At 38.0% G+C, this 18302-nt stretch overlaps 1 protein-coding gene across 13 annotated transcripts in view; it reads right to left on the bottom strand.

Annotated features, from left to right (window-relative positions):
• The window catches only part of CSPP1 (centrosome and spindle pole associated protein 1), a 49882-nt gene that overhangs the window by 22219 nt on the left and 9361 nt on the right, over positions 1 to 18302 (bottom strand). For 7 of the 13 annotated variants that reach the window (XM_040691127.2, XM_040691113.2, XM_040691128.2 and 4 more), the window contains 13 exons: positions 16364 to 16465; positions 15084 to 15529; positions 13248 to 13349; positions 12971 to 13053; positions 11397 to 11490; positions 10658 to 10715; positions 9070 to 9084; positions 7807 to 7979; positions 6466 to 6584; positions 5569 to 5647; positions 5092 to 5212; positions 3574 to 3721; positions 500 to 652 (listed from right to left, as the gene is read on the bottom strand). In XM_040691127.2, coding sequence (XP_040547061.1) covers positions 500 to 652; positions 3574 to 3721; positions 5092 to 5212; positions 5569 to 5647; positions 6466 to 6584; positions 7807 to 7979; positions 9070 to 9084; positions 10658 to 10715; positions 11397 to 11490; positions 12971 to 13053; positions 13248 to 13349; positions 15084 to 15529; positions 16364 to 16465 — 1693 coding nt within the window. The remainder of the gene's footprint in view (positions 1 to 499; positions 653 to 3573; positions 3722 to 5091; positions 5213 to 5568; positions 5648 to 6465; positions 6585 to 7806; positions 7980 to 9069; positions 9085 to 10657; positions 10716 to 11396; positions 11491 to 12970; positions 13054 to 13247; positions 13350 to 15083; positions 15530 to 16363; positions 16466 to 18302) is intronic. The other 6 variants (XM_040691131.2, XM_046928377.1, XM_040691125.2 and 3 more) reach the window with 4 other exon arrangements.

Here is an 18302-nt window from a genome sequence, read left to right as displayed (position 1 = left end):
TGTTTTTTAAATAAGGAAGTCAAATAAAATCCCTAAAACTTGGAGGCAGTGTGCAGGGCTGCATATGTACCTAGTTTACCCATTCCCTCCTTGAATCTACTACCTGTGCCTGCTTCATCTTAACCCATCATCTTCCTGCAGGCCTCCTCCCCTACTTTTATGTTATTTTTCTCCTACTATACAGTCCTACTTCACTGCATCATGTAGAAGTAAAATAAATACGTATCAAGACTTGATTATCTAACTTTGAACCTGGAAAACTAATGTACTGATCCTGACTGTTAACAGTTACTTATTACTATAGATGAGACAGATAGGAAAATATATTTTCAGCACACACAAATGACAGCAATGGAGAAGTTTGCAAAAGAATCATTATACTGATTTCAATGGTGCAAGGTACTAACACTGCTAAAGGACTACAAGAAAGGAGGTAAAGAAACCAGAAGATTTGATCACTAAGACCTATAATTAGAGCTATAATAGTGTTCTTAAAAACCTGCTATTTTATTTGTAGATGCTCCTGCGTTCTCAGGTCTTGGTGAGGCCAAACTTAGGTCAACAGATACAATAGCCCTTTTATCTTCGTATAATCTCGCCTCTGGATTATGATACGCATCTTCGTTTTGCTTGTGCATCATATTCAAGTCAGCTGAAGGAAAGGGGAAATAACTGTTTATAGCATTGTGTTCTCACATAAGGCACGTTCACCACAGATTCTCAAAGACACAGAGCTTTTTAGCGGACTTCTTCATTTCTGGACACAGCAACTACAGGAACAAAAAATGTAAGCAACGATAAGAATATATACGCTACAGTGAAACATTAGTTACAAGGAATTCTTTTGCCAGGAATGACTCCTCACAGCAAACCTCTGCCCCAGCAGAAGCTATGAAATGGAAAGACAAAGAGCCTAAAGACAAAACAGACTGATATATTTGTGACGACAAGTACCTATTTCCTTACAGCTGTGAAATACTTCTCAGTTTAGTACTGGTATTTTAAGTACTGAATCTCCAGCATATTTGATTTCTGTTAGGGGCAATAACCACAGTAAGCCATTAAGGTGTCTTTTGGTCTTCATGTCTTCTTAATAGTCCAAGTATTGATGTCTGTGCAAAATACTGTCATCCAACATTTTTTTTAAAGCATATTTCCATCAAAATTTACATGCTGTCTGTTTGTTACCATAAGAATCCTGATCAAAGATGTCAATTTCAGCTCATCTTGAACCATTCACTATACTACCCTTAAAAGGCTCATTTTCAAAATAAAGACTAAAGAAAACCAACCCTACTACATAGTTTCCAAATTATATTTTAAAATAGTCATTCTGATACATGGGAATTACTGTAGCCATTTAAACACACAGGTTTCAAAGACCTGAAATGACATCCTTCTCTGTAAAGGACCTTTTGCATCAGTGTTTCAAAAGCTGTTTACAGACATCTTCAAGAAGGCAAAAGTCACACTGCACAAAATAAGAGGCATAGCAGAAACAGCATGTTATGTTTGATGATGTTTCACTCCTACCTTATCCTTCAAGTTGCTAAAGTACAATGGGGAAAAATAACTTTAGGTACATCATTCAAGAAAACTAGCTAACAAACTTCTCTCTTGGTTCTTCTTTCACAAACAGAAATGAATTTCTCACACTTTAAGCTAACATAAGCAACCTCTTTTTCCTCTGGCTTACATTACCCACACTATCATAAAGCCTGGAGGAAGAAACCAGGCACTCAAATGCTGTGCTTAAAAACAGGCAATCACAATGTCTCTATCTGCTCAGGGCATAAAAACGAGCTTGTAATCAACTATTTGGGCACACAGTTTTTCCAAAGCCTTTGAACCTTACCCCCATCTTCAACCAACTAGCCACACGCCACTAGGGTGTCATAAAATTGAAACCTATTCCTTATATATGAACTATTATCCTGTAAGTGTTCCATGCTTTCAAAATTCTCATATTTTAGTACCAGAGGACATATTTTGAAAACCTAATATATATATTTTGAAAACCTAATGGGAAGGCAGCATCATACTCCAGTAGCATGAAAATCAATTTGCATCACGCTAGAAATGAACAGTTACATAGCTTTAAGTCTCATCCATTCTGAAAGTTACTGCTTTTATTTGTTTTGGACCATTATTATTATTACTGGTTCCACTATTGTATTCAGCTTTCCACAAAACGAAACTGGCTGGTACCATACCCCTGAATGGGGATGAGAAATGCTCGTCTCAGAGACCGCATTTGACTTCCTCTGGGTAATTTATAGGGTATTCTCTTTCTTTTTCACACTAATTGAAAGCATTTAAATTCTTGCAGCTGGGAGGAGGAATAAAGAATGTCAAGTCCATTTGACTTACAGTTTCAGTGTGCTCTAACAATTATTATTACCTCTTGAATGAACAACAGAATCATGAAGGAAGCTGAATCTGTAACACTGAAATCAGGTTGGATCTGGTATAGAATGAACATGGCATTAAAATTCATCCATGGAAAACCTACTCTAGGTTCCACATACTGTAAGTCTCAAACAAATCCATCTCTCAATCACTGCTAAAGAGCCAGTATAGCTGTCTTCAAGCTAAGATGCTGAAGGCAAGAAACAAACTAGAATAGGCCAACAAGAGATAAACGGCTGGTGAGATGTGTCATAAGTCCTCGAGTCACAGGATAAAATGTGAGCATGCAAACCCCCTTCACTCAGCTGAAATGATTCAGGGGATGTTCAAAAATGTTATGTCAACTACATGAAAGATAACATCCAACAAAAGAGGCAGCTTTTGTAGCACTTAATGTTAATAAATTCATTTTGAATCATACAAATCTAATTGTGCTTACTGAGAACTATTTTTATTTCTGCACAAAACTTTGCTGTAGGGTCCACTACAGCAACAAAACTGTACATAGAGAAAGTTTTGCCTAATGCAGGGACTATGTTCAGGGTCCAGAATCACAAGTTTGAGTTTTACATCTACCTCTGATTCACGGGAGATGGATAAACAACTTGTCCAGATTATAGCTATCTCCCAGCCCGCTGCTCCCATCTCATATAAAGAAGCACTTAGAAAGAAATAAAAGAAATAAAATCTTAGAACATTACTGCTGACAAACTGCCATTTATACAGCCATTTGCCAGCAGTTCTACTTGGGGAGATTTAAATATTCCACTTAGGTTTAGATATTTATTCTAAGTTTCCACGTCACAAGTAAAGCTTTCTAAAAACCTGGAAAACATTGATATAAAGTCTCCAGAACAGACTTCAGCCTATTTCTACTGCAGCTTTTTTTTTCCTCCCTCACCCTTTACTATTGCATTTGTTCTTCATTTAAAGCTGACATCTCCTACATTTCCCTCTTTCTTTTTTAAATTGTACCCTTTGAATCATTCTACTGAAATGAAAGCAATTACTTAAATATTCCCAGAGTGCATCTGCTTGAAACAAGTACTTTGTTTGTAAATAAAGCACTATCAGCACTAGAAAACGTGAAATAACATATGTGAATAGAGCCCTTGCAGGAACAAGAAATCTTCAAAAGACAGCCCATAGTTCTGGCAAACATACTTATCAGATTTCCTTTTGCATCTCTGAGAGGAGCTCCACCACCACCTTTTCCCCAGGGATTGTAATTCCTCATTTCTGCTTCTAACTTGGCTTCGTAGCGTTCCTTCTCTTCTCTCTCTTGTCTGCGTCTTTCCTCTCTCTCCCTTATCTAAAAAGAAACAATCCAAAGTTAGTTGCTTAAAGACATATATATATATATATATATATATATATATAGTATAATTGGATTTAAAAGGTAAAAGAGTAAGCAGAATGCTATCATCACCCCATCCTTATCTAGTAAACCGCATTTCACTGCCTATCATGCAGACGCAATACCGAATCCTACTGTCACAACATGCAAGTACAGTTATGTGTAATCCCAGAGGAACACTTAGGAAGTCTTCCAAATAGTCACGTCTGACACCTGCAGTAGATCTAAAGTCCCATATTCTTGGATCTTGTGATAGAGGAGGTTGTCCTGCTTGAAATATAAAAAGGCAAAGTTTTGCAGTATTACAGCATTTGCTTCTCTCAATCTGACACATTTTGCTTAGCCTAAACTCAGAGATGGGATGAAGACTTTTAACCATGAACACTAAGAGAACATGATACAGTTCTGAAACTACTCATTAAACAGTTGTACTGCAGTAAGACATGATGATATATGCAAATAATGCATAACTGCTCATATGGTTTGTTTTTCTTTGAGATTGCATTAAATACACATAACAGTCTCCTTACGACTTCATGTAGCTTTTATAAAGAGAACAGCTGTTAAAAAAAACCAATCTAACTTCTATTCAAAGCTTCTGAAACACACACTACTATTTTCTGCAGCTAAATTATGTTAATGCATTAAGTTTGTTCCTTTCGTGCATCAAATAAATGTTTCCCTTTATCACAGAATGGCTCGGATTGGAAAGGGCCTTAAAGATTATCTCCTTCCAACTCCCTGCCACGGGCAGGGTTGCCACCCACTACATCAGGTAATCTGACCACTTTGAATGAGATGCAATGAGTCAAAACAAAGACACATCCAATCTGCAGACTGTTTGCATGCTCAGGGACATGATTTAGAGGAGGGCTGTTAGAGTTAGAGCAGTATGGTTACGTTGCAGTTGGTCTGCAACCATTTGATGATCTTTAAGGTCTTTTCCAACCTGAGCAATTCTATGATTCTATGAGTTTGCATACAGTGAGAAAAAAAAGAATGTAACGGTATATTCTGCTCACTACTAATGATACACAGAATAATAGCTTTGAAAAATTATCTTGTCAGGATTATTAGATCTTCATGTCAAACTGTGCAGTCTCTCACACGGCAGTAAGCTTGAAGAGCTTGCTGCTTATCCTAAGAGCTAAAATGAGCTCAAGAAAGGTCAGCGGAGCACAGAAAGGAAACGACACAGGGAGGGAGGGTTAAGAAAGCTTTTTACTTGCACATGGAATAAATATATCTGAAAGAATACTACAGTTACAACCATTATATGTTAACGGGAAAAAGAAGAAAATGTCAGCAGCTTTGTGCCTCAGTACCTGCTGCTGCAATTCTTGCTGATAAGATAACGTTGCCTCTTTGGAAGGCTTTGACTTCTCTTCAGAAAACACTCCTATGCTTCTTTGTCTGTCTCCCGTATTCCTCTGTGCAGTGTTACTTCTGAAGCAGAAATCCACACATATAAATATGGAAAACATCAAACATGGGTTCAAAAGAGAGGGGAAAAGAATTAAAATTTAAAGAGCCCTGCCCAAAATACATTACAGCCTAGCAGTTTATCTATGTAAAATAGAGAAGTTCACTGAATTATTGCTTAGATAGAGATTGTTAAATATAAGTATGAAGAGTAGCCTCTAACACACTTTAATTCAATGTATCTTACATTGAATTAAACTACTCCCAACTTGAAAAGTGTATCAATACAGACAAATACAAAAGATACAATACTTACAAACAAAGAATAAATACTATACACGTACAAATACTATAGAGCAAAGAATAAACATAATACTTACGCAGATTGCTCTACTGGGGCTTGGGCTAAAGGAGGATCCAGATTAGGTGTGGGTTGCATACCCATCATAGCTGGGCCATCTGCAAAGTAAAACAATCAAAAACACTGTATTTGACATCTGTATTCATGCTGAAATAGGAAAGGCAGTACTGTGCCACAGCACGGCTTGAAATCACTATGCATACTGTTGCTTAAGTTCGAGACAGTAAGAAATGCAACTCTAAAACAACGTCATGCTTCCAGATTTCATGCATTAGCTATACTCTGCTTTGTGGCAACAATCTTAACCCTGCAGGTGAATTTTAAGCATACATTTGTTTGATACTCTAAACAGTAAGCCATTGATAACAAAACTAAAAAGAAACTTCTAGGAGTTCAAGGTTACAGATTCCCATCTTACTTTTTCCTTGTAACTTCAAGGATCTATCAAGCCATACGCTACTACTGTTAAGACAGGGAGAAATTTACATTGAGGGGGGATAAGACTACAAACTTCTGCTTTTCAATATCTAACATTCATGAAATTCCCCAACTGACACCAATCCCATTAAAAATCACTGTCAAAAATTTTCTTTGCTCTGTATTTTAGATTTTCTATGGAGGTACCAGAACAATTTTTCAGAATTGTTTCTGGCTCCTATCCCCACCCCCTCCCCCCTTCCCAAAAACCACACCAAACCTTCCCTACATCACACTTATTTCACTCATTAGACCATCATTCAAAAACCAATACTAGAGGAAAAAAAAAAAACCAATCTACTTTTCATTCTCACAGTCAGCACACAACTAAGAACAGGGTATAAGCAGTTGTTACTAGTTAAATTATTCACCAGTTAACTTGATTAAAGGCAGTTATCTGAATCACTCACATCCAACCCATCCGAAATCATCAACTTACAATACGCAAGATTGGGATCCAAAGGATTCCTTGCTCCGTAAAAGTAATAAGCATCATCATAAGGTGTTCTATAGTTGTCCGTCAAAACTGGTGGTGGAGGTGGTGGCATAGGGGCGAGCCTTAAAGAAAACAGGAACCATTTTTGGTTTGTTTCGCAACTGAACAGAGATCACTTAAAGAAAAAATAAAAAAGAAAGAGAGGGAATTCACTGTGGGAAAATGCAGCTCAGTCCAAGAACTCTCATTAGTGCCATGTAGGAACAAGATACAATAAATCTCAATAAGGAGTTAACCTTCCCTTAGGGAGCAGTACGTGAATCACACTATTCCAGAAATCTAAGGAGCATAAAGGAAGCCCATTCTCTTTAACTGGTTCAGCTGATGATATGTGCAGGTTATATCTGTAACAGTAAATAAAACAAGCCATGCAGTGGTCTCTGACCAAAAAGCAAGCAGCACAGCACAGCTTTAGCTGTGGATGTCTCATGCCTGGAGGTGTTCAAGGCCAGACTGGATGGGGCCCTGGGCAGCCTGATCTACAGTACTGCAATCCTGCCCACAGCATGGGGGCTGGAACTAGATGCTCTGTAAGGAGGTCAAGGTCAATGGTCGAGGCCCTGGAGCGTGTCCAGAGGAGAGCAACAAAGCTGGTGAGGGGTCTGGAGCACAGGCCTTATGAAGAGTGGCTGAAGGAGCTGGGATTGTTCAGTCTAGAGAAGAGGAGGCTCAGGGGAGACCGTATTGCTCTCTATAACTACCTGAAGGGAGGTTGTAGTGAGCTGGGGGTCAGCCTCTTCCCTTGTGTGACTAGTGATAGGACTAGAGGGAACGGCTTCAAGCGGCGCCAGGGAAGATTCAGGCTGGACGTTAGGAAATACTACTTCTCTGAAAGGGTGGTCAGGCACTGGAATGGGCTGCCCAGAGAGGCGGTGGAGTCACTGAGCCTGGTGGTGTTCAAAGAGCGTTTGTATGTTGTGTTGAGGGACATGGTTTAGCGAGAACCATTGGTGAAGGGCGAATGGTTGGACTGGATGATCCTGTGGGTCTTTTCCAACCTTAGCGATTCTATGATTCTATGATTCTAAGGTCCCTTCCAATCCAGACCATTCTGTGACTCTATGACAATCCACTGTAAGAAAGCCCTAGGTATGACAATGTTATGTCAGTACAAACTGATTTACTTTTAAGCTCTTTTTTGTTAATATTAAAATATTACTTCTATCTTCATTAGTTCCTTGGAGAAAGAATGACAACACCACTGAGCTCTGCCTTTCTAAGTCGCAGCAACATGCTGAACACTGAACTTATTTAACATGCAAAATCAAGATGATGATCAAGCACCTGGGAGCTGCCATTTCACCAAGAGAGCTGGCTAGCCCTCTGTGAAAGTCTTCATTCCCTGGAGAGACAGAAGGCATGGACACTGGAGTTTGGAAAGCAACCCTGGGCCTTTCAGGTGGTACTTTCTCTTCAGAAGCTCTTGCTGTCAAACCAAACTGCTTCAATCTATTTGGCTAATGGAGAAAAAAAAAGAAGTAGAAGAAAAAAAGTATTTAACGTGTTATCAACATGGAATATTCTGAACCTCCATTTAGGCTGTATTAAATACTCCACTAGTACCTAATCACCTGTTCAGATTTCCTATAACTGCATTTTTTTCCTTCCTGGGCAACTACTGGAGATCTGTTACTACAAGGAGATCTAATACATTTACCACAGATTTAAAAATAATCTCCACTGCAGGTTTCAGGAATTATATCGCCCTGGTCATTATCCAGGAAAAAGTATTTACTTACTTTACTTTACTTACTTACTCACCATCCCTGGATGTGTTTAAAAACCGTCTGAATGTGGTGCTCAGGGCCATGATTTAGCATAGGGTTGTCAGAGTTAGGGTAGTATGGTTGGGTTGTGGTTGGACTCGATGATCTTTAAGGTCTTTTCCAACCTGAGCAATTCTATGATTCTACTTATCTGTAGTACAGCTTAACTACAGCTGCCAGTTTCCTGCACTGACAGCAGTCCCATACTACGCAAAGGAAAAGTTTATGAAATCCACCCCCTCTCTAAAATTAAGAGTTCATTAATCAGTAGGAATAAAGACAGACACACGCTGAGACTTTCTCCAATAAACATTTCTTTGCAATGTTATTATTTTTGAGGTTCCTTTAATGAGATTTTTTTCAAGCAGGACAATGACATTTTTTAAAAATGTGATTTCTTAAATAAAAGTAACAAATGTTTATTGATAACTGGCAGCCTCAGAAAATGGTCAAAGGCAACATGCAAGTAGAACAAAGGCATGCAAGTGGATTAGTTTCACAACTATCCTACCACACCCACAAAGCCCCTACACCATCTGCTACACATAAGTATTTTACCATTTGTTTAAATGAACCAGTATAATAGAAGACCAAAAACCCCACCATATGCTGTAGAAGTAAAATCAGATTGTTTCTGAATTTACCAGTCCTAACACTGTAGTGTTTCAGCTACCATGCATGCAGAGACACTAACATTAGCATCAGCTAAATATTAAGTATCTAACAGCAAACTGCATGTCCTACAACAGGAAAGTATTTCAGCAAAATATTAAATGTTTACCTCCTCATCACTTAGCTGCAAGACAGTACATACAAGGCAGTTAGTACTCACCAATCATGGACTACAGCATTAAGATAAGAACTCACACAGTCTCCTAGATGTTAATTTTTGTAATTTAACATTTAACTTCTGATTTCTAGTTGTGAATACGAGTAACAGCAATTTAAAATTATAAAGCTATCTACAGACGTTCCTTTTGACTTGTTTTTTCAAATCTGGTATGTGGAGCAGGAGAACATTTAAAACAGCCTTTCTCACTAACAAGCTTAACATCAACTGCTCCCAGCATCCCCCGGATTTCAGCTCTGGGGCTAATTAAAGAGGTAACTATGGCAGTTTATCCTGAGGATTGTTTTGTTTTAAACAAGCAGTAAACACAACAGTCTGCTTTTATATGTTCTGAATCAGGCACTATTATTTAACCAACCTGGAAATAATCAAGAAAACCACCTCATTAGAATCTCTCCTCAAGATGTAATTTGAAGTTAACAGTGAGCGTTGCTTAATGAATATAGCAATTCTACTTAATGGAAGGCTTTCAGCCAAACTAATGATTTTAAACATGTCCTGAACTTACTCTGGATGTAATTTTGCTCATACAAGTACTTCTCAGTCTCTAACTGAGATGTATGCAGAATACAGAGTGCTTCCCCACAGTATGCATATGGCTGCTCAGGTGTGATCAGAAATGCCCACTGCAGCCAAAATCAGCAGCATCCTCTGCTCAGTTTGTCTTCTTTTCCTGTATAACACCCACCCATACACTCCAACCCTCTTCTTTTCACCATCCGAATTCCCTGGTTACCTCAAAGCCAACTAAAGCAACAGAAGAGATTCAGATTTTTGCCAGCTAAGCAAACTGAATCAGTTTGTGGAAAGAGTTCAAACTGACAACACAGATACTTTCAGCAGAGAGGCCAGGAATATGCAGTTGGAACACTTGACTGTGCCCTATCTCTCCATGTAAAGCAAGAATTTTGGTTCTGCTTAGCTGTTTAGTTGCATTTTCTGTCTCCTGCCTCAATTGCTGACTTTTCTGCTGACAGTAAGCTAAAGAAATACATTCAAATTCATTTTTTAGAAAAATGAGAGCTCTCTAGAAGTACCTCAAGTTTCTTTCTACGCTGTACTTTCCTCAAAAAGTAAAGCCTCTGATAATTTAAGCTGGTAACCAGTTAAACTATTAATCACTTTACTCTTGCTTGAGAAAGTTATCCATCCTTCATCTCCAGTAGCAGACATCTACAGCACCCAAGATGCACTGGCTTTGGCCTCTTAAAAAAAAAAAAGCAAAAACACACATGCAAATAATGTGTGCAAATCATCATAGTTATGTGACAAACAGTCTGCCACGGATTTTACTGGCACTGACAGTCCTCTCCTACATATGGGATAATCGAAATTCTTACTAGAATTACCCTAAAAAGGAATTGGAGGCAGTAGTAGCTCTGCATCAAGTCTTACAAGTAACACAACATTAAACATCTTGTTTTTTATTAAATCACATAAAAATGCTTTCGCTCCTAAACATTACATAAGAAAAATTCCACATAAGTAGGGAAAAAAAAAACCCAACCAAATTCCTCACCTTCTTTTCTGGGTCTAGAGCTCCAGAAGCAGCAACTGAGAGCTCAAGTTCCTTCTCACTGTTTTTGTTTTAACAAAAAAAAAGAATCAAATCAGAAAGCAGTAACAACTATACTCATTTTTTTCAAAGCACAGATATCACAACTCTGAAATTGCTGTAACTCTGAAAATACAGTGTTGTTACACAGTAACACACTTCTACTTGATTTCTTCCGGAGTCAGGAAAAGTTTTTAATAAACATATTCAAATAAGTTATTCAGAACTATAGTAATAAATAATATATTGTAATTTCCAGTCTCAGGTTTGTTCAGTATGTACAATTTTCAATCACACTGAAGCTGTCAAAAGTAACTTTTTAATTCGTTATCCTTTCATTGGCCTAATGCTGTGTTTGTGTATATCTATTATTATTCAGCAGGCAGCTACTAATACATAAGCAAGAAATCGGTATTTTATTATTCTGCATAAGTCATATGGTCAAGAAGTTTGAAAGTGAAAGGTTACCTTCCTAAACTGGAGGGAAATGAAGACTCAATTTCAACTTTTCAAAGTAATTACCCGCTCTTCTACCACCAGGAAAGCTGAAAGCTGGTGAATTTATTAAAAACTAAAGTTCTTGTGCCCCCTAGCTTAATTAGATGAAATTAATGTAGCTAGCTAGAAAATTATCACATTCCATTCATGAAATTCCTTTAAATTTCAGACATTCTCTTTTAAAAATAAAGTAACTTTCCATTACCGCCTCTTATTTCGCTGTTGTTCAGCCATCTGTTCAATTAATTCTTGCCTGTATTTCTCTTTTTTCCTTTGGAGAAGTTCTAGGTCCCGATCACCTGATGGAAATGGTCACACAGTGTGTAAATCCTTCACAAAATACACAGACACAGTGGGCAAATGCACTGCCATTCAGTCAAGCCAAAAACACGAAACACAGCATGGCACACCATGAGGCAACACAACGACACAATGACTGAAGAAGTGTTATTTCAAGGGAAGATGCACTTTGGCATGTCCAAACTATAAACAGTTGTTTTGGATAAAAACGGAAGTTAAAACAAAAAACAGCCAAACCCGTGGGGGAAAAAAGCATATTGGTTTACTTTTAAGATGGTTTCCATGACTACTATGAATTAGAGAAGTACTGGCAGAGATGTACATGTAAAAGGAAAACAGTGACTACATCTCACGTAGATTTTAAGAACCTGAAAAAACCCCTCCAATTTTTGATAAATTCTCAATGTATGCATGGAGCTTTCTATTAACAATAAATTACAAAGCAAATAATACAAACACCTAACTCTAGATGACCAGTGACCCAGACCTGATCAGTAAAGTGGGCTGCAAAGGAGAAAGAAGGAAAAAAAAGAAGGAAAACAAATAGCCACGATTCACAATTGCCTCAAGTTTCTTTCAATTATTGTGCTGTGAGTGCAAAGTGACCAAAGTATGCAAGAGAACCTCATGGCTTGGGACTTCTGACTGAAATCACTTCCTATTTCCAAACATTTCAACTTCTACACAATCTACTTATAATCTTCTGTGAGGAAGACAGACTCATAATTGTGTGTACTCAGGTGAGTACAGTGAGATGTTTGCAAACAGACTGGAGAGGCTGACAGTTACAGCACCGTGATTTTAACTCTGCCTTCAAACCATTGAGAAAATCATCCCAACACATACACTGAAGATCAGGTACATTCAAATGTACAAATAAACAGAAACTAATGCTGACAATATGCAACAACAAATTAGCCAATCTTGCCACCAACTCAAATCTAGCTAGCCTTCAAAGACCTGCATCTGAAGAACCAATTTTCTTGTTGCTGCCTTATTTTCTGATTTTAGCTAGGAATGCTGTTTTTTCAGCAGTACTTCTGTCCAACAAGCTCAATAACAATGTTCACTGATATATATAAACGACTACATTTAAGCAGCAAGAGATAATCAGAATTGTCTTTGCACACAGTTGTGAACACCACCCATTCCCATACTTCTGGGATTCATTTTGGAGTATCAGGTTGTAGGAGGCTTTGAAAATGTACACGTTAATGTTTCTTCAATAGTTTGTATCATTTAAAAAAAATGCAAGAATGTATCTGGGCTTTACCCTGATTACAAGTAAGAAACTTGGGCCCTTCAGAATTAATCAGAAAGCTCTACAAAGTTAAGTGGGAAAAGGTCTACTTCTTACTAACGTTATTTTCTCTATGTAAATGACGCTTATTTACCAGTATCAGGGAAAATAAGCATGAAGAAAAAGTGAAATACACAAAGAAAAGCTAATTATGTCATTAGACAGGTTTCTATACATACCAAGAACAAGGCCTGTAGCGTATGTCATTTCAGGAGCAGACTTGGCGGGTTCATGAGCTAAAGAACTGATCTGTGCCTGATTTCTGGCAAAAAGAAACAAGAAAACAGAAAGATCACACTTGAGAATTTAGTTGCAGTCTGTGTAAAATGCGATAGATGCATTTACATCTTAGCTATAAGAAAAGTATGGGTCATTTTGGATAGCATGTTAGGGATTTTAAATAAGGCTTTTCCTCTCACCGTGATTTTGTAGTACAAAACACATTTTATACCAGACCTAAAATTCCCGGTTCGTGAGACCCGCTGCACGTGTGATCTCTCCTTTAATTCATCTTCATAATCTGCAGGGAGATCTCTTACTATTCCATCCAGATCGGGCCTTAAAGAAACAGAAAACACTCAGCCATGCTTGCCTGAAAACATCCAATCTGAAATGAAAGGTGCAGCAGATGGATCCTCACCCTGATTGCACATTGGATAAGAGAACCAATTCGGAAAATACTATGCAATATTATTTTAGAAACAATTCACTTTGCTAGCATTGTCAGAGCAGCACTTGGTCTGGAATTCAAATTCCTAAGTCTGCTTTCATGCAACTCTCAAGCTGAAGGGATACCACACCTCCCACAAAATATCTTTTGACTTGAATGTCTGGCTGACTGCACGCTAGCTAGACTTGCCCATGTATAATTCAATTTTCCTTACAAAAACAGATATTCCCCTCACGACAAGAAAGACAGCGAGGCCCTGGAGCATGTCCAGAAAAGGGCAACAAAGCTGGTGAAGGATCTAGAGCACAAGTCTTACGAGGAGCAGCTAAAGAAGCTGAGATTGTTCAGTCTGGAGAGCTCATGGGAGACCTTATTGCTGTCTGTAACTACCTGTAGGGAGGTTACGGCAAGGTGGGGGTCAACATCTTCTCATTGAGCGATAGGACTAGAGGGAATGGCCTCCAGCTGCACCAGGGGAGATTCAGGCTGGACATTAGGGAAAATTTATTCTCAAAAAGAGTGGTCATGTGCTGGTCATTTTCAAGTTAAAAAATGAAACGGCAAAGTAGTAACTAACATAGAGGTTTTACTGCAACCCTTTTTTTTCCTAAAAAACATTAACACTTCAGCTATCTTTGCTAGATGCTGAATCAAGCTTCTACATTGTTTCATTCTGCACATTTGTTGGACAAGAAGATCTTACTCAAGAGTTCCTTTGCTCCATCCTGTGGCACAACATTGGCAGAAATTAGAAATCTTTGCATTGTGCACTCTCTTTTCCAAACTACATCCAGCAGGAACAGGCAGTCTTGCTTCTGCTGTCTTTTTGACCACTGTGTTTCCATTTTGCCAGTCTTTTTCAGAAACATTACATGAGGAAATACACGCTTTTAAGCATACTTGGACATACAACCTGCACCTCCCAAATGCTTCCACAAGTTTTCCCCATACTTACTTGCTTTACTTACTTCCTTTATGATTTTTTTTAAACACTAGAAGTGCTGATAAGTAATGTCCCTACAAAAACACTTTTCAACATTATTGTACTCTACTGCCACTTGATACTAGAAAAGAAGTATGACTCGTTCTACTTAGAAAATGTGTTTCCAATAGAGAGCATCTTAGGGATTGTTTTTTCCAGATACTCATTTGCAGTGCTATGTAGAATATTATTCTTGCAAACAATAACTCAAAAGATCGTTCAGTCAGTCCACCAACAACTGAAAATTAAACACAGTTGCAGTACTTAACACTGCTGAGAGTGGTAGAATTCGCCTTCTGTTATTTCTAGAAGTGTTAATTCTGTGTCATCTTGGGCTGTTCACAAACACTAACATATATTCTGACCAATTAGTACTTATAAAAAGTACTGGTGTAACTTCACCAGTACCCCTGGTTTGTATATAAAATGCCACCTAATATATGACTTTATTAGGTATTTGTTCCATTTTTCAACAGTGTTCAAAACAATGACAAAGTTATTTCCTGAAATAAGTCCAAAAATTCTGTTTGCACACATGAATCTTCTGTAACTTCCATTGAGAGCAAACGACGGCTGTTAATAATTACTATAGAAATAATAATTACTATAGAAATAAAGTAGAAAACAGAGTTAAAGATACCTTTCAGAATAATAAAGCCGGGGAGGTTTTCTCTCATAAGCACTTTCACATCTAAATCTAGGATCTAATTCTTCACTTATCTCAGGATCGTAGTCCGTTCTGTAGTATCTTCGATCAAAGTCACGATCCTCATCAAGTCTGTGATACCTTCTAATTGGAATTAAAGACTGGCTCGCAAACCCCCGATGTCTTCTACTGGGAACATCCAAATCTTCATCAAGTCTTTTATTTAGTAGTCGACTTCTTAATTCAATGTCATCATCTAGCCTATGGTACCTGTCTTCTTCCAGCCGTCGCTTATTTAGCAGCTCTTCATAACCTTCTGTGGAAGTAAAGGCATCTTTCCTGAGAGGTTCTGCAGCTGTGCTACAGGACTCTACATCTGTATGTAATTCAGGCTGGAGCCTGGTAACAGCAATAGGTTTTTTATTCCTGTCCATCTGATGCTGTTGAAAGGGGAAAGAAATATTTTAAAATGTGAATATAAGCAAATCAGGTTCAAGGAATACAAAAGCAAGTTTTCATTCAAAACCTGACTGAGGAAAAGAACAGCTATACGTTTACAGGCCCTTCACCTGAGATTTTGAGTAATTAAGAGGGAAACGGGGGAGACAAATGTATTAAGTCTGATCCCTTTCTCTCCAAAGTTCACACAAAGAAAATTTGGGCAGCCATTTGAAATTGTCGGGTGGATAAGGCAATGGTGGCAAATTCATAGCAGCCTATAATCTCTAAAATCTCTAAATGGGAAATTGTCACTGGTGCTGAAACACATCAACATATTAAATGAAAGGCTTCAGCTCAGAATCCGAGATCTATCACGTACATGCTCAGTCCATACCCAAGAGTAAAGACGTTTTGACTCCCAGCTGCACAGCATTATATACTGGACAGCTAGCACCCGTCCTGCTTTCTCCTGGACTGAACACAGACTGAGGAAAAGCAGAGGAGCACTGTGTGGTGCTCAATATTTTGTCCGATGAGACAGCTTCTTTAGCCACCACTTCTACCACCAAGAATGATGTGGAGACCAGTTTCAGAGACACGGAAGAATGAAAGCATTCTTCTAGCACACAGACATGACAGAAGTAAAAATCAAGAACTGTACCATGCCATATGGCTCATAACCAGGACTCTCTATATACATCCATGAAAATGTGGCCTAAGTAAAAAACATCCTTTGCTCCTTTTGTCTTACTTTGCATGTTTTAGTCAAGGATGAATAACCAACAAGATCATTTATGTTCTCTTTTCTATCAGCTCCAGTAAAAGTGAAATACCTCTGTGTTTTTCTTTGCTAATTTCCTTAGCTTTTCATTCCATTCTTCTTTATCCCTGAGATACTGATTGTAGTCCTTGTTTCTTTCAAGACGCAGTTTCTCCTAAAACAGGCATTGAGAAGTGAATAATTTTGCATTCTGAGTAGTAGCTTTTAACTTAATCTCTTCACCTTATTCAAGAAATAACAGATGCTTTTGCAGGGCACCATAAAGCCTGCAGAAACTGCAGACAGCTATGAAAGCTGCCAGAGGGGTATTCTCCTCAGCTGAGAAACTAACATCATCCTTAACAGGCTAAAAACTAGTAGAACTCCCAGCAGAAACATCAGTATGCTGGGTGACTGCACATTTTACCTAGTACAGAAAACAAAAATGCAAGTGCATTTTACCTGGTACAGAAAACAAAAATGTAAGTGTTACCCTCTAAGCATCATCTGCAGGGAGGCTGGCTATTTAGCAGGGCACAGCAGGACACCTTCTGGCAGCTTTTAGTTTCTACAGTAGCACTACGTAAATGGATAAAGAGAATCCAACACACTTCTATACAAAACCTCAACTGAATGTCAAACTGCTATAACAAAAGAAAAAAAAATCCCAAGTTCAGATGTCTTTATTTTCCACAGAATTAATCAAAAATATTTTTCACTGTTCCCAAAAACATGAAGTCAACGTAATCTGGCACAAACACATACCTCCCCTTCCCCAGGCATTTCACTCTTGCTGCCTCCCTTTGTTCTCACACTAATATAATTTTTGGGTTTTGGGGCTTTCTCATAATGGTTTTTATTCATTTGAGGTCTCATGTGGCTCCTCATAAGCCTAAACATTATTGTCAGGACAAAAGAAGGACAGAAAGAATTTATAAGCACAGTTAGGACGGGAGCAAAACATTCCATAGCAGAAGTCATGCGCCAGATTACAGTGACTGCGTAGACACAAACACAGAGCAAGAATGTAATTCTAAAACAACACAGGTTTAAAAAAAAGATGCATCTACAGGGCTAAGAATGCAGCAAAAGACTAGTCATCCTCCAGCTCTCTCCCTTGCATGTGGACCAGAGTTTTAATGATCCTTCTAAACAGTAGTAATCAATGAGCCAGCAAAAATATTTAATAAATGAAAATATATTTCTGCTGATTCAGTGTCATGGATCAATTCGAAAGAAAGCACAAGAAAGGAAGGGGTAATATAAAGAAGTGTGAGGGCTTCAAGAGTTAAGTGACCCCCATAAGACAGATTTAAGCTTTCACAGAAAGATACTATGCCTCAGAACAATGGGTCAGAGGTTAATAAAATCCATACATGGGTGTCGCATCTTCATGTCTAACCTCCATTAACATCCAATAACAGAGACTGACCTGGTTGATACATTTTTCCAACATATGAAAACAAAACTAGAAGTCTCAGAGATCAGAAGGGGTTAAATGTAGAGAGAGAATGTGCACTTTTCATCAAATACATTCGTATATATTCTCTCAAAGAAAAAATGAGTGTGGGAAAACAGTATTAAAAGCAGGCAATTTGTGAAATACCAGATCAGGTTTTATTTTAGATTCTTGGATTTATCTGTTTAAAATAATAATCATATGACAATTAGCAAGTAGTGTACAGACACATAAGTGTACAGTGAAAGAAGTCAAAACACGTTGCATATAGCAGAAAGTATACTTTCTCTGAAGAAGTGATATCACTATAGAAATCACTACAAGCAAATGTTTTTCAAATTGATCTTATTGCCAGACTGGAATAAGAGTAAAAAATTAGAAAAGTATACACAAGTATAAGAAAAAACAGTGTTTCTTATTTGATTGGTATGCACTGCTGGACAAGCACAGGCAGGAGAGTTTTTAAACACCTCAAGTGCTCTGTAGATGTATGCAGAAACAATTCTTGTGTATCAGTGAAGACACTTGGGTTCATTTTCAAGTTATATGCTGT

This window comes from Gallus gallus, chromosome 2, assembly GCF_016699485.2.
Source record: "Gallus gallus isolate bGalGal1 chromosome 2, bGalGal1.mat.broiler.GRCg7b, whole genome shotgun sequence".
NCBI lineage: Eukaryota > Metazoa > Chordata > Aves > Galliformes > Phasianidae > Gallus > Gallus gallus.
The sequence above is the reverse complement of the archived record's forward strand: the minus strand, read 5'-3'. Positions and strand labels throughout refer to the sequence as shown.